General features: G+C 39.0%; 1 protein-coding gene across 2 annotated transcripts in view; it reads left to right on the forward strand.

Moving 5' to 3' along the window:
• CTPS2 (CTP synthase 2) overlaps positions 1-13,999 on the forward strand; it is a 74,033-nt gene that overhangs the window by 467 nt on the left and 59,567 nt on the right. For both annotated transcript variants that reach the window (XM_055701123.1, XM_055701122.1), the window contains exons 2-8: positions 2,101-2,306; positions 4,573-4,743; positions 5,016-5,116; positions 6,941-7,057; positions 8,477-8,560; positions 11,658-11,738; positions 13,821-13,972. In XM_055701123.1, the coding sequence (XP_055557098.1) occupies positions 2,141-2,306; positions 4,573-4,743; positions 5,016-5,116; positions 6,941-7,057; positions 8,477-8,560; positions 11,658-11,738; positions 13,821-13,972 (872 nt within the window). In that variant the 5' untranslated portion in view covers positions 2,101-2,140. The remainder of the gene's footprint in view (positions 1-2,100; positions 2,307-4,572; positions 4,744-5,015; positions 5,117-6,940; positions 7,058-8,476; positions 8,561-11,657; positions 11,739-13,820; positions 13,973-13,999) is intronic.

The raw sequence follows: 13,999 nt of genomic DNA on the forward strand, positions 1-13,999 counted from the left end.
CGCCGCCCTGAGGTAACGGCCGGCCCGGCTGCTGCGGCGGGGCGGGGGCGGCCCCGCTCCCCGGCTCGGCTGCGGCTGGTGCGCGGCACGGCCGGCGCGGAGGCTCCGCAGTCCCCGCTGAGCGCAGCGAGCCCTGTTGGCACGGGGCTCCGTCGCACGAAACGGAGCGATTCGCGTCCTGCTTGTGCCGGTTTCCAGTTCCCGGCAAAATGTTTCCTGCCAGTGTTCTCTTTTTGCTTGCCCTTCACTATTTCCTTCTCCTCTTACAAGTGACTTCCCACGTGGAAGTCTTTATGTCTTTTGCAAGTAAACTTTGTGTTTCCTTCAGCTGCTGGGAAATCGCTGTTCTTGCCAAAAACCACAGCGAGCTTTTCACTTTGGTTCCTGTGAGCGAGGTGATAGAGTTTAAGATTTTTGCAGTGGCACATACTTAAGATTTATACCTGTTGAAATAATTTCTCCCTCCTTCCTTTTCCTGAAAGTAGCTTTGATGATTATGAAATGTTGACATTACATTAGCTGATTTATTAAGGAAGAGTCTCAAACAAGAGGTAGGCTCAAAATTTTAAAATCTATGGTATTAAAAAATTTGCGTATTAAAATCAAATGGCAGGGAGAAGTTAATCCCCAATGATCCTTTTCTTCTGAGTTAAATACTTTTCGTGGCTGTGCCCTTCCTTTTGGCTGTATTGACAAAGAAATAATGATTTATTAATTCCTATTACCAAGAAATATAAGTGCATTGATAATAAGCGTTGTTACATTCTTGAACTTGTCTCCTGAAGATCCAGGCCTTATTTATGTTACTTCAGTGTCATAAAAGGAAGAATTACAATGTTCGATTGCTAGTTGCTGCTTAATACCAGCAGCTGAAGAACCATACTGCTTTGGTTTATACTGAGTGCAGTTTGATTATGTACTGTTGCATGTTGTTTTGGATTAATTAGGTACTTAAATAAGGAAAGATTTTCTTGACCCTAGAATTTTTGCTCTGGGGTGAGCCATGCTGTCATTATTCAAAAGTTATTCCAGTGATTAGCCTCCACAGCTGCCTGAATGTAATGCGAATACGGTTACGGATGAGATACACACATCATCATCCTGTAGTCAACGAGAACAGCACACTGTAACAACAAAAAGGGTGATGAAGAATTTTTAGTGAGTAGTAATTATCTGAATTTGTATGGGGTGGTCTCATAATCTTTTTTTAGTGATTCTGGTTCCCTTACCATTCGTACTCATACACAGTGCAAGGTGGCAGAGACATGTTAGCATCTATTAGATTATCCCCCCTTCCCCCCAATCATACGATTTACCTAGTATGGTATTTGGATCTTTTAGTTCATAGCATGTCCTTTTTTTTTCAGTTTTAATTATCTGGACTTCTTATAAAGAACCGAATTTTTAAGAGAGGAAGTTTCTGTGTCTGAATAGTTGTTTTTGCTTCTGCTAGTAGTGTTGTAGAGCACTGTGAAATACGGTGTTGTATCTTATCAAGGCTTCAGCACCATAATATGCATTAATTATCATGTTTCTATCTTCACGGTATAGTGTTTGTGAGTGCTCATAGTTTTGCGAAGAATCATTTATTTTGCAGTCTAGACAGGGTAGCAGAGACTGGCAGGTTGGCCATGGCAGGGATCTCAGAGGTACTCTGTCCAGGGTTGCTGTTCTGAATGCGTGATAGTAATGAGTGCTCTAAGGTGTTTCTCTAAATCTGAAACTTAAAACATTTACATGTGAAATTATTAACCACTTTAATTTAGACAGAATCCAGGGTGAGATCCATCTTGCCTAATTTACAGTTCTGAAAGTTAGTTGGCTTTTTCCGTCATGGGGGAGGAATATGTTGTATGAACTCTGCCTCAGGTATACAGGGCAGTATGTCAAAACGGCATCTGTTTTTCCACTGTCTGTGGGGATTAGGTACTTATGTATTGGTGTATAAACAGGGAGAGATGAATCCTACTCCAGATTAAAAAATGGTAATTTTTTTGCGAGTTTCTGAAGGTTATTTAAACTTAGATTCTTTGCATACTGAAGCTGTTCTTCCCTGACGTGATTTTACATTTGTCAGATGTATGTCTTTTGTCATTTTAGGTTTCCAGCTTGGTATCTGTGTGCTTGTGCTGATTTGCCAATGAAGTACATCCTGGTAACTGGTGGTGTCATCTCAGGCATCGGCAAAGGAATCATTGCAAGCAGCATTGGCACCATCCTGAAATCATGTGGTCTACGTGTCACTGCAATCAAAATTGATCCTTACATAAACATAGATGCTGGAACCTTTTCACCATATGAACATGGTATGAAGGGCAGTGCTGTTCCTTTTTGCATAAATATTTTTGTTCACAGTACTGTGGTGTTTTGGTTGGGTTGTTTTTTTTGGGTTTTTTTTATAAATCCAATAGTATGGTAGTTATTAGTCATTTTATGATCTATTTTGCAATCTATTTTGCAATCTATTTTTGTATGTTTTCCTTACTATGCGTTCTTAAGGGCATTGCCTGCTTTTAAGTAAAGAGAGGAGAAGCTTGTTTGTTGAAGACACTTATATGAGTAGATGCTTAAAATACCACTTTGTTGGGAAAATCCTAGCTGTAGACCTTGTTCAGTTACTGCTATCTTCAGTTCAACTTTATTTAAAAAAATAAAAATTGGAATAGTACTATAAAATTTATTTGAAACTGAAGTCCTCGATAGTTAGTGAATGTATGCTGTTATCTGGATGTCAGGTGTCAGTGCTTTCTAGTGTGTCTTCACGTGAGTTAGATTAAGTGCTCATTTTAGTCAATGAGCATCTAGTCAAAACCATCAGTGAAGCTTAGAGAGCCAACTAATGATACCATTTTAAACTAGATACTTAGTTTTGTTGGTTAGTTCTCTAAGCCACGTTGGTTGTATTGACTGCATTGCTGATGAGCTGTAAGACAGTCTGACGTGTTTATAATGTTGAATGTTCCTTCAGCTGTCAGGCTTGTTACTCATACATTTATTAAAAAAGCATGGCTTTCAGAGTTCCAAAGTACCTTCAGCCAGTAGACATTTCAAATTCTTTTTACTTGTCAGATTTTGTCGGCTTGCTTTTAGTCTAGACCAAAACTCTTGGATATAGAGATGAATGTGTTTATCTCCTGAACTGAAAAAAGATCACTTTGCTTTTTAAGTGGAGGAAGAGCACAGCACTTTAAGACCTTTCTCAACAAGCCAAGTTTCCCCAATCCAGTAGCCCTGCACTTTCAGGTGTGCATCTGGTGCTAATAAGGCAGTTGACTGGGAAAGTTCTGTCTTCCTTGGATGGTAAGACTCATGTGATGACTTAAGATTGTGAGGATATATTCCTCCCCTGGATCAGGTACAGAGGAGAGGCGACACTATGGCATGTAATTCCCAAATGATTATTTTTTGTTTTCTTCTCTGTTCACTTAAGAGTTTCTCATTGATTGTTAAGAAACATTGCCTTACTGGGTAATAGCAAGCCTCTTTTGTTAATGGTTTGGCAGAAATGTGATTAATTTAGTGATTTCCAGTTAACTAAAGAGTTTGTTTTTTTAATAATATGTCCAAGGCGTGTTTATGAGAGATATTGGTTCCACTCTTGTCTGTTGGCTTAAATGATCTCTTAGTACAGAGGAGGTACTCAGGCCTCACAGGGTCAGGCATAAATCTTCCACTGTGTTGTACATATTGTGGTGGTTTTGTTTAAACTGTTCTTTGAAATGGAGTGTTGTATCTTGGCGGGATACATATTTCTGTAGACCACACTGTTCCTTCAGGAGAATTGCTTCTTTTTTTTTTTTTTTTTTTTCTTTTGTGCATTAGTCCTATAATTCATTGGGTCATAGCAAAATATTTTATGTTTTTTCTGAAGAGCTTTCCAGCTTTACCTCAAGATCTAGCAACTTTAGTAGAGACTCTTTAGAGGTCTAAGAAAGGTCTGAACCTGAAGAATATTTTAATTAGATTTTTCAGGGTCAGAAGTAACCCTAGCTGGGGACATAGTGAACCAAATATACAAGATGAAACAACTGAATAAGAAACAATGGTCATGTTTGAAGAAGCATCATAACTTTACTCCTGATCCAAGCCCTAATCATTAAAATAGATCCAAACAACAAGAATTTATAGTGGAACACTTTGAACATGTGTACTAACTCATGCTTATAAAAGCACAGGTTTTGGCTCCCACATGTAAATTAATATTTTATTTGTTGCTGATTTATGATTTCTGGAGATTGTTTTCTTCTAATCAAGGATTGTAGCATGCTGTTGAAATGCTGGTTAAATAAATTTAAGTTGGTTAAATATTTTGGCAGTATAACTTAAATTTATTTGCAAAACTATACATGATTGAGGGATAGATACTTAATGTGAAAGTAATGACTGATATTGTCACACAGAATGACAATGCAGATTGAGTTGCAGCGTGTGCTTTATCGATATGTTGTTGTAATATGTCATTTTAAAAAACATTTCTTCAGTTCTAAGATAAGTTTGTGGTATTCTTGCTGTGTGCTTAATAATTTCTGATTGTTTTATTGCTTTTCTGTCTTTTCACTTAATTTTTTTCAGGTGAAGTTTTTGTATTGAATGATGGTGGGGAAGTTGACTTAGACTTAGGAAATTATGAGAGATTTTTGGACATCAGTCTCTATAAAGATAACAACATCACCACTGGAAAGATATATCAGCATGTAATTAATAAAGAAAGACATGGTGATTACCTGGGAAAAACTGTTCAAGGTGATATTTTTAATTCTGTAGGATACTATTCCATTCAGTCTTCACAAAAGAGTGATCAGCTCCTGGCTGTGTCACCTTATTCCTTTCTCCTTCCCAAGAGATATGGGCATATTCCCATAACGCTGGGCTTCTGGCTTCAAGTAAAGGAGGAATAGAAAAAGGAGCTAGTAGTTCTGTTTTGACTTTCTGCTCATATTCCTCCTTTTGCATGCAAAAACTGGTATATGGGCCTAAAGTAAGATATGCTTGCCACTTTTGTTTTTGTCTTGTAGTTGTTCCACACATCACTGATGCAGTTCAGGAATGGGTAATGAATCAGGCAAAAGTTCCGGTGGATGATGACAGAAAAGAGCCACAAATTTGTGTAATTGAGGCAAGTATGGAACCTTTTAGGATATGTATCTGCAGTGACTGCAAAGAACTAGCTTGCTTTCTCTTTGCTACTTACTGTAAAAAGGTCAGATTGAAGTTTTATGGAGAGTAGCAATGCAAAGACAGAAGTTTTATATTCTTTGGTTTGTTCTGAGAATGATAGGTGTGGTTTTATCCCTACAGCTTCTGTTTACTTGGCTAAATCCCTTCTAGAATACTGCTGAAACTGAGCTGCTGTAGGGTTTATTAATACAGCCAATTACTGTAATATGAAGCATATATTCCAAGCTACAGACTTGAAGAAAACTTGTGTACTGCTTGAAATCTCCTATGGTCAGTAGGAGGGCCTATAACATTCTAGCTTTTCATATGACTTCAAATGTTCATCTTGTTCCTTGTGGTTATGTTTAAAGGAATATATCTAAACACTGTGTAAGTTAGTTTCCCACTTTCTGGTGCTATTTTTAAGATCTTTGTAGGTAACTTTGTTAATCACTTAACCTGCTGATGTTCTGCAGAATGAAAACAATGAGTTTTACTCATCCTCAGTAGGGCATTGAGACAACTGGAGGAAAGGCAGTCAGTAACTGCTAGTATTGCTGTTACAGTGGAAAATACAGGAAAAGATTGTAGCCGAGAATTTGACAGAACATGACATAGATTTAATGCCAGAAGTGACCACCATAATCAGTAGTGTGATAAACTTTGTGATCTAGGCTGCAGATTGCTTAATATTTCTTATGCAGAAGAATTTGCCTGGATTAAAACAGACTTATTGATATAGCTGTAGATTTTTTTTATCATGTGTGCTGTAAGAGTCAAACATTTAAATTAAAACAACTGTAAAAATATTAAATATAGAAGTTGCACAAGGACATTAATAAGTGATGGGCTTATCAGTCCTTTAACTTCAAGCTTAATTTTCTCTTACACCTCCATGTAAGGTGTGGGGGTGTTTTTGGAGGAGTTTGGGTTTTTTTCTTGCTACAGCTCCAGCCTGACAAAAATATTTTTCTTTAGGACTAAGAATAATTGTAATGTTTTTTCATGACAAAATCCTGAAGCCGTTAAACTGAATATGTGTGTCATGTAAAAATGTAGTTTTCAGAAGTTTTTCTGGTACTGGGTGAACACAAGTATGCAATTTTGTCAAAAGCCACTTGGTGGCACAGAAAGATCATTCTGAAATACAACTACAAAAGACTATGTGCTAAACACTGCTTTATTCGGTGCTTAGTCTACTACAGCTCTGTCATTGAAAGACACCTAACTTCTGTCTTACAAATAAGTTTTGTGATGGACTTTGTTTTGGGTTTTGGTTTGGTAATAAGTATTTCAAGTCATTTATAATTGTAAATACTATTTCCTATTGTCCATATGACGTTTATTGATGTTGGAAACCTGTGATAATATTGTTAGATGCCTGTATCTTTTTGGTCACAACTGTTACAGGCAGGAAAATAGAGTTTTTCTGTACAAAAACCTTTATATCAGCTTAACTGTTGGTTACTTGTTCACCACTTTGAAGGCAGCATGAAAGCATGTGTTATGCAGTAGCAACACATATCTTCCCGTGGGAAGCTTATGTGTTTGGTGCAAAGTGAATATAACAAAACTGGAAAATTATTTTGTTTTCCACAGGGCGTAAAATGTGCAGAATAGGTGAGGGTTCTTTGCAGAGTATGCCTGCAAGTTTCAATTGTCAGGGTTTTTTTTAAGATAAGAATTTCAGAAAAGCTGTTGAGTCTCTAAGAGGTAGACTTTTTTGTTTTCCCTTTTGTTTTTGCTTTCTGCCACTCTGACATATCCAGGCTTTCTTTTTCAGCTGGGTGGAACCATTGGAGATATTGAAGGAATGCCATTTGTTGAAGCATTTAGACAGTTTCAGTTCAAAGCAAAAAGGGAGAACTTCTGTAATATACATGTTAGTCTAGTACCACAGGTAAGTTATTAAAGTTAATGAAATAGATTTTGCTCTGTATTGGGCTTTAGATTTGTTTACTTCCCCCACTAACCCTTTCATGCGGGAAGATTTACCCCACGTGGTGGTAAATATAAGCCTTGATAATTACTTGTATTGATGTAAAAATCTGTTTTAATGTTCTAAGTTACTAAAAAACCTCTGTTATCAACACTAATATATCTAGAGTGGTAAATATAGTTTTGCTTTTTATGTGAAGGTGCTGGTACATTATGAACCCTGTAAGAAAGGCACTCAGACTCTCTAGGTATTGTTTAAAATTAAATTTGTTAGAGCAAACACTTACAGAAAACCCAGTATAAATGACCTTACATTGCTTTAGGTATGGGAACCTCAGGTGGAGTAGCATTGAATGGTCCTGATGTGCAGCATGCTGGGCAGACCACGTCTTTAGAAGAGATTCTCCCCTTTCGATCATTTGAGCTAATAGATCATTTTCTTACAAGGAAACAACTGTGTCATTTTTTACTGTCAAACAGAAAGGATGTTCTCAACAGAACTTCTTGCTGCATCCCTAGATAAAGGCAAGGCCAGGCAGCTGATGTGATTGGGGGTGCTGGGTGGGAGCTGCCTCCAGGCACCTCTGTTACAACCAGCTGGCTGAGTTTGTCCTGTGGCCAAGAGATTTGTGCCGCACAGGCCTGGGCTTTCTCAGGTGATCTCTGATGAGGACCATCAACTCTTCAATGTACAATGGTCTTCCAGTCAAGACCACTACAACTTTTTGTGCAGGGATGAAAGCATGTTTCCATTTGAAATCTGTGTTTTACTTTACAAATAGGTTTTCTTACTGTTTTAAGAGGTAAGTATTCACTGGGGAGATTTTCATAAGCAAAGGTTGGCAATGATGATACGATTGCACCTTGTACAAATAAAAAGAGAATTATTAACCACTGCAGCTATGGATTAGGGGATTGATCAGCAATCGGTAGGATTGATTCTGTGTATTTGAGAACAGAATTATTTACTACATCTGATTATTTCCAAGGACAGTCACTGAAGGCTTTGTGTTATGTTGGACATTCTCTATGTATTAGCAAAATGCAACTTTTAGAATACTATTTTTCTACCTGAGTCAATTATATTGAAACTTCTTCTCTAAGGGTAGAAAAAACCTCCAAACCAAAAAAAAAAAAAAACCACCAGCCCCAAAATCCTAAAATAAACCTGACCTGAATTAGGGCCATGTGGTTTTTTGACAGAATTTCTTGCATACATAGTAACAGTGGTACTATTTCTGTTTCTGGCATATTATGGCTCTGTTTCAGTGTTTACTTCCTGCAAGTATTATTACTTGCAGTAACTTTTCTCTTTTAACCTGTAACTGTTCTGTTAGTAGATGTTAATTGCTATTTGAGCTTTCAAAATATGTCTTTCCAGCCTAATGCCACTGGCGAGCAGAAGACAAAACCAACACAGAACAGTGTTCGAGCTCTGAGGGGTCTAGGCTTGTCTCCAGATTTGGTGAGTCAATAAATACAGATTTTTATTTATGGGACATCTAGAAGTGTCCTTGCATAACCTGTGTTCAAAGAGTAAGCCTTAGTCCCCCATGAGCAACAAGAATTTTAGAAGAAATGCAAAATACATGCTGCACTGCTCCATTAAAGCCCCAGGAAATCAAAATACTCAAATTCATTCTTAAGTCAACAGAATTCAGCTAACTCCTTGCAATATGTTCTGTAGCTGTGGTGTTCTTCTAAACGGATCTTTACATAAAAATCATTCTGCGCTGCTAAAAATAAAGTTTCAGTTCAATTTGTGGGAAAACCTAGAATGCTTTTAGATTCTAACATTGTCACAAATTTCTTTATGCATGATTGAGAAGAAGCAGTCCTACCTTTGAAGTACCTTTAAAAATATTCCTGCTTGGAAATATGAAACGTGGATGAATCTTCCAAGGAAGGTTCCTCAGTTTCTTTCGTGGAATCATAGAATAGTTTGGGTTGGAAGGAACCTTTAAAGGTCATCCAGCCCAACCCCTCTGCAACAAACAGGGACATCTTCAACTAGATCAGGATGCTTAGAGCCCCATCCAGCCTGACCTTGAATGTTCCCAGGGCCTGGGGCATCTACCACCTCTCTGGGCAACCTGCTCCAGTGTTTCACCACCCTCCTGGTAAAAAATTTCCTCCCCTTACATCTAGTCTGAATCTACCTTCTTTTACTTCAAAACTATTACACCTTGTCCTATCACAACAGGCCTTACTAAAAAGTTTTTCTCCATCTTTTTTATAAAGCCCCTTTAAGTACTGAAAGGCCATGATAAAGTCTGCCTGGAGCCTTCTCTTCTCCAGTCTGAACAAACCCCAACTCCCTCAGTCTTTCTTCACAGGAGAGCTGCTCCAGCCCTCTGATTGTTTTTGTGGCCTCCTTAGGACCTGCTCCAACAGGTCCATGTCTTTGCTGTGCTGAGGACCCCAGAGCTGAACACAGCACTGCAGGTGGGGTCTCACCAGAGTGGAGCAGAGGGGCAGAATCACCCCCCTTGACCTGCTGGCTATGCTTGCTACAGTGCTGGGTCATGTTGAGCTTTTATTCCACCAGAACTTTCAAGTCCTTCTCTGCTGGACTGCTCTCAACTCCTTCTTGCACCACATACTATAGTGAACATAAAGCCAACAAGTTTTGCCTCATGCTGGTTGGCAAATGATGACAAATGCTCAACTTCTCCTGTTCTTTCTCCCCAGTGCTCTAGTAATGGTATGTGCGTATTCTCTGGACGCAGTGTTTGCCTCCCTGATACTTGGGAGCACATGAGCAGATTGCAGCTCCCTGTTGTGATACCTGGCTGCCGTTGATGTTAATCTGCTTGGTCAAGCGTTGATAGCAGTGAAACCAGGGCAGCACAGCTTCAGATGCCAGTACAGCCCCAATTCAAACTTATGCTTGTATCTTCCTGAGCTTAGGAAGCTGGTGCTGCTGTAGACACACTCTGTTTTCAGGTCTGCTTCAGGAACAGAAAAGGACATTTTTGCTCTTTGGTGTGAGGCTGCTTGTTAAGTCAAAGAATATTTTTCTTACTTGATTCTGGAAGTTGTTGAGCACTTTCCATTCCCATAAAGTCCACTGGCAGAAAAAGCTTCTTAGCCTTTCTCAGAAATGAAAAAGTAGAAGAATAGTCACAGCTTCTGTATAATAGTTATATCCTCAAAAAGGAAAAGTTATTCTTAAAAGGATAGTCACATAACTAAATTTTGTGTTGTGCTTCTTTCTGACTTTTTTTAAACTTTTTTTTTTTTACATTTATCAAAAAGGATGTTTATAACTACAAAACCAATGCCTTTATAAATGGGATATGTGAAGAATGTGTTAGGTAGCTTCAGATTGTTGTGACCTGGTAACTGTAATCAGCTTGTGGACGGAAAGACTTAATGCAATGTTGCTGTATATTCCAAGCTTCAGGGCCTAAATTTGGAAGGCCCTTAAGATAATTGCCAGTGCCTGACACGTGCCCTGCTGCCTACCCCCTTCCCTGGGCCCCCACATTCATTTTTAAAAGCCTGTTAATTGTGTATGTAGTAAAAAGAGAACCGACTAATCTAGTCACTTTCTCACATCTTGAGTTCTTGTCTGGGGCAGTTCCAGGACTGCCAGAAGCCAGTATATATATATATGGGTTTTTTTCAAATGCCTGCTGTTGACCACTAAAACATAGAGATTACACTCTGAGCGCAGCCTCTTGGCGCTGTTACAAAGTTGCTTGGGTACTGCTTCAAGAAATCTTTAAATGGTTGTTCTCTTGGGCAGGAGCCCAAGGCCAAGACAGTACATGGGGAAGCTCCTATAACAGCAGTCAGGAGGGCGTCCTTTATAAACTGTGCTGCCAGGCTGCCTGATCTAAACTTGGCTAGACCTGTTCTTAATACCTGATACCCCACTGTCTGTCCCAGGCTTCCCTGAGGTAGCATGCTGGGCCAGTCTCAGCTGTTGATGTAAAAGGAGCCTTTCTATTCTCCATGGGCTGTGCTAAGTGCTTAATGAATACGCTGTATCTGCAGATATAATGGACTGTGTTTACAGCATTTTGAAAACTGATTATACACTTGCCTATTCACTTGAAATGTTCCTCCTCTTTGTATTATATTTCTTTGAGATGCATCTCTGCCACTGTTACTGTACTTTTATATTTTCATGCTGATTCTGATCTTTTTGATTTCTGTGACTGCATTAACTTTAAATTTGTCTCAGCCAGATGGATGATAGATTTCAAAGTGGGTTTAATCATGTGCTTATACTGTCAAAGTCTATGAATTTTATCTTCAAACAGTATCCAATAGTAGCTACAAGAAAGGAGAACATGAGGAAGCAGGTTTACAGAAAATGCCAAAGAAAGATTAATAAAAGTGAGTCAGTATGGGCAGATGACTGATTCACTTCTGCCTTGGCAGCAGATCTTTGTGAGCTATGATATATTGTAGAACTCCAAAAGAGGGGACAAGGAAAAAAAGGCACGTTTGTTTGTGCTGTGCTTCCAAAGGAGATTTATCCATGAACGGTATTGAGGATATTCTATTGGTTTGCCTAGTAAATATTTAAGATTTTCCTTCTGTTATGACAGATTGTTTGCAGAAGTGCAAAACCTATAGAAATGGCAGTGAAGGAAAAGATTTCCATGTTTTGCCATGTGGAGCCTGAGCAGGTCAGTACATTAATATTTTATTCATCATTATTTTATTATTATTATTATTGTTATTTATTATTATTATAAACATAGTAATGGATGAACAAAATGTGGTTAAAGCTAGGGGTTTTGCTTATGTCCATAAGTCATCACAGCCACATGATGAACACTCTTACTGTGATAATATGTAATAGGTTATTCATGTCCTTTAACATGCTTAAAACTCTACTGTGTAGTTATATATCCCTTTATAATTAAAGTGTGATGATTTTGGCCTTAATAGTTTGTGATTAACTGGTGTTCAAATAGTTATTTTGGTAAATCAAATACTCTTAAATATTTTTGCATGTGAGAGCATTTGACTTTTCTATGTAATGGATAATATTAAAGGGATAATAGATTTCAAATATGTATCAGTGTTGACTTCTCTCTCTGCATGTGTGTAAGAAAAAGCTTTTTCTGAGTATAAGTCCAGATAAGGACAGAGAGGGCAGTGTGGCCATTACTCCCTCCTCCCCCCGCCACCCTCCCCCCCCACCTGGCCCCTTTCATCTTACTGTCTCTGGAAGACAAGATCCTTGAGTTAGCATCTGGAAGATCCTTCAGAAATGCCTTTCTGGTTCTCCAGCCAGAGAGAAGCAACTGGCAGTTTAATCGAACAGAAATGGTGTGTGCTTTTTATGTAAGCATATACATACTCAGATTCCAACTGCAGTTACACCACCAGTCTACCTGGACCAAGAGTCCCATGTGTAACTGCACTTCCATAAGAGCTCCCTGGCAGGGAGGGACCTGTCTTCATGGCACTGTTGTTTTTCCCCAAAGTTCTGCCTTTTAGGGTAGAAGCTGAGTAGTTGTACCAGTCACAGCTTTCATGAGAAGCTGAGTGTATGATCCCAGGCAGAGTGCTGCACTCTTCTTGCGCTGTTCTGACTAGCTCAGATGTCCATCCACTGCACTGGAATGTGTAGTATAGGTGTGTCCCTGGTAGTTAGATCCAGTGGACTGAACTGGGGTGCTGCTAGGTGCCATTGTATGTAGCAGCCTTATTTTTTTCTTTATCCTTTTTTTTTTTTTTTTTTTTTTTACTTTTCATAACTGTATTCGTCAGAATTCTGCAAAGCCATTCTTAATTTCCCCTGTATGTCTTAAAATTAATGAATCACTTCTAGATCTCACTGGTCACATGTCAATGTAATCCCTAGAATAATCCTCGGTTTCTTGTGAACTGAAGAATTAGATGCATCATCAGGCTTTTTCCTGGAGCTATGTGCAATGCCATTAGAGAAGAAGCTACGGTTATTTTGTGTCTAGATCAGTGGTTTACAATCTCAAGGGAATCAGTCTTTTCAGTACACCTTTCCCGTTTATTTGCTGTTGTAGAATCACTGAGTAGTTGAGATTGGAAGGGAGGTCCAACTCCCCTGCTCAAGCAGGGCCACCTGCAGCCAGTTGCCCAGGACCATTATTCAAACAGCTTTTGACTATCTCCAAGGATGGAGACTCCACAACAACCTTGGGCAATGTGTGCCAGGGCTTGGTCACTCTCACAGTGAAAAAGTGTTTCTACATGTTCAGAGGGAACCTTCTGTGTTTCTGTTTGTGCTCATTGCCTCTTGTCCTGTTACAGGGCACCACTGAAGAGAGCTGGGCACTATCTTCTTTGCATCCTTATCAATGTACGGAAATACCTGAGAGGAGATTTTCCACCCCCAACCCCCAAGCCTTTTCTTTTCCAGGCTGAGCAGTCCCAGCTTGCTCAGCCTTTCCTCTTAGGAGAGGTGTTCCACTCCCTTAATCACCTTTATGGGACTTTGGGCCATGAACTCTTTCCTTTATGTCCATGTCTCTCTTTTACTGGGGAGCCCAGAACTGGACCCAGTACTCCAGATGTGGCCTCACCAGTGCTGGGTGGAGGGGAAGGATTGCCACTCTTGACCTACTGGCAACACTTCTCCTAATGCAATCCATGATACTGTTGGTTGACTCATATTCAACTTGGTGTCCACCAGGACAGCACATGTAGTATATAAAAAATAGAATGTATGTTTTCAATGAAATTTTTTTAGATAAGTTTTATGTTATGCTTGTTTTTGTTAGGTGATATTTATCCATGATGTTTCTTCCACTTACCGAGTACCAATCCTGTTGGAGGAGCAAGGCATCATTAAGTATTTTAAACAGAGGTTAAATTTACCTATTGATGACCAACCAAGTGATCTTCTAATGAAATGGAAGAAAATGGCTGACAGGTATTCTAACTCCTGCTGCTTTTTCTA

This window comes from Falco cherrug, chromosome 2, assembly GCF_023634085.1.
Source record: "Falco cherrug isolate bFalChe1 chromosome 2, bFalChe1.pri, whole genome shotgun sequence".
Taxonomy (NCBI): Eukaryota; Metazoa; Chordata; class Aves; order Falconiformes; family Falconidae; genus Falco; species Falco cherrug.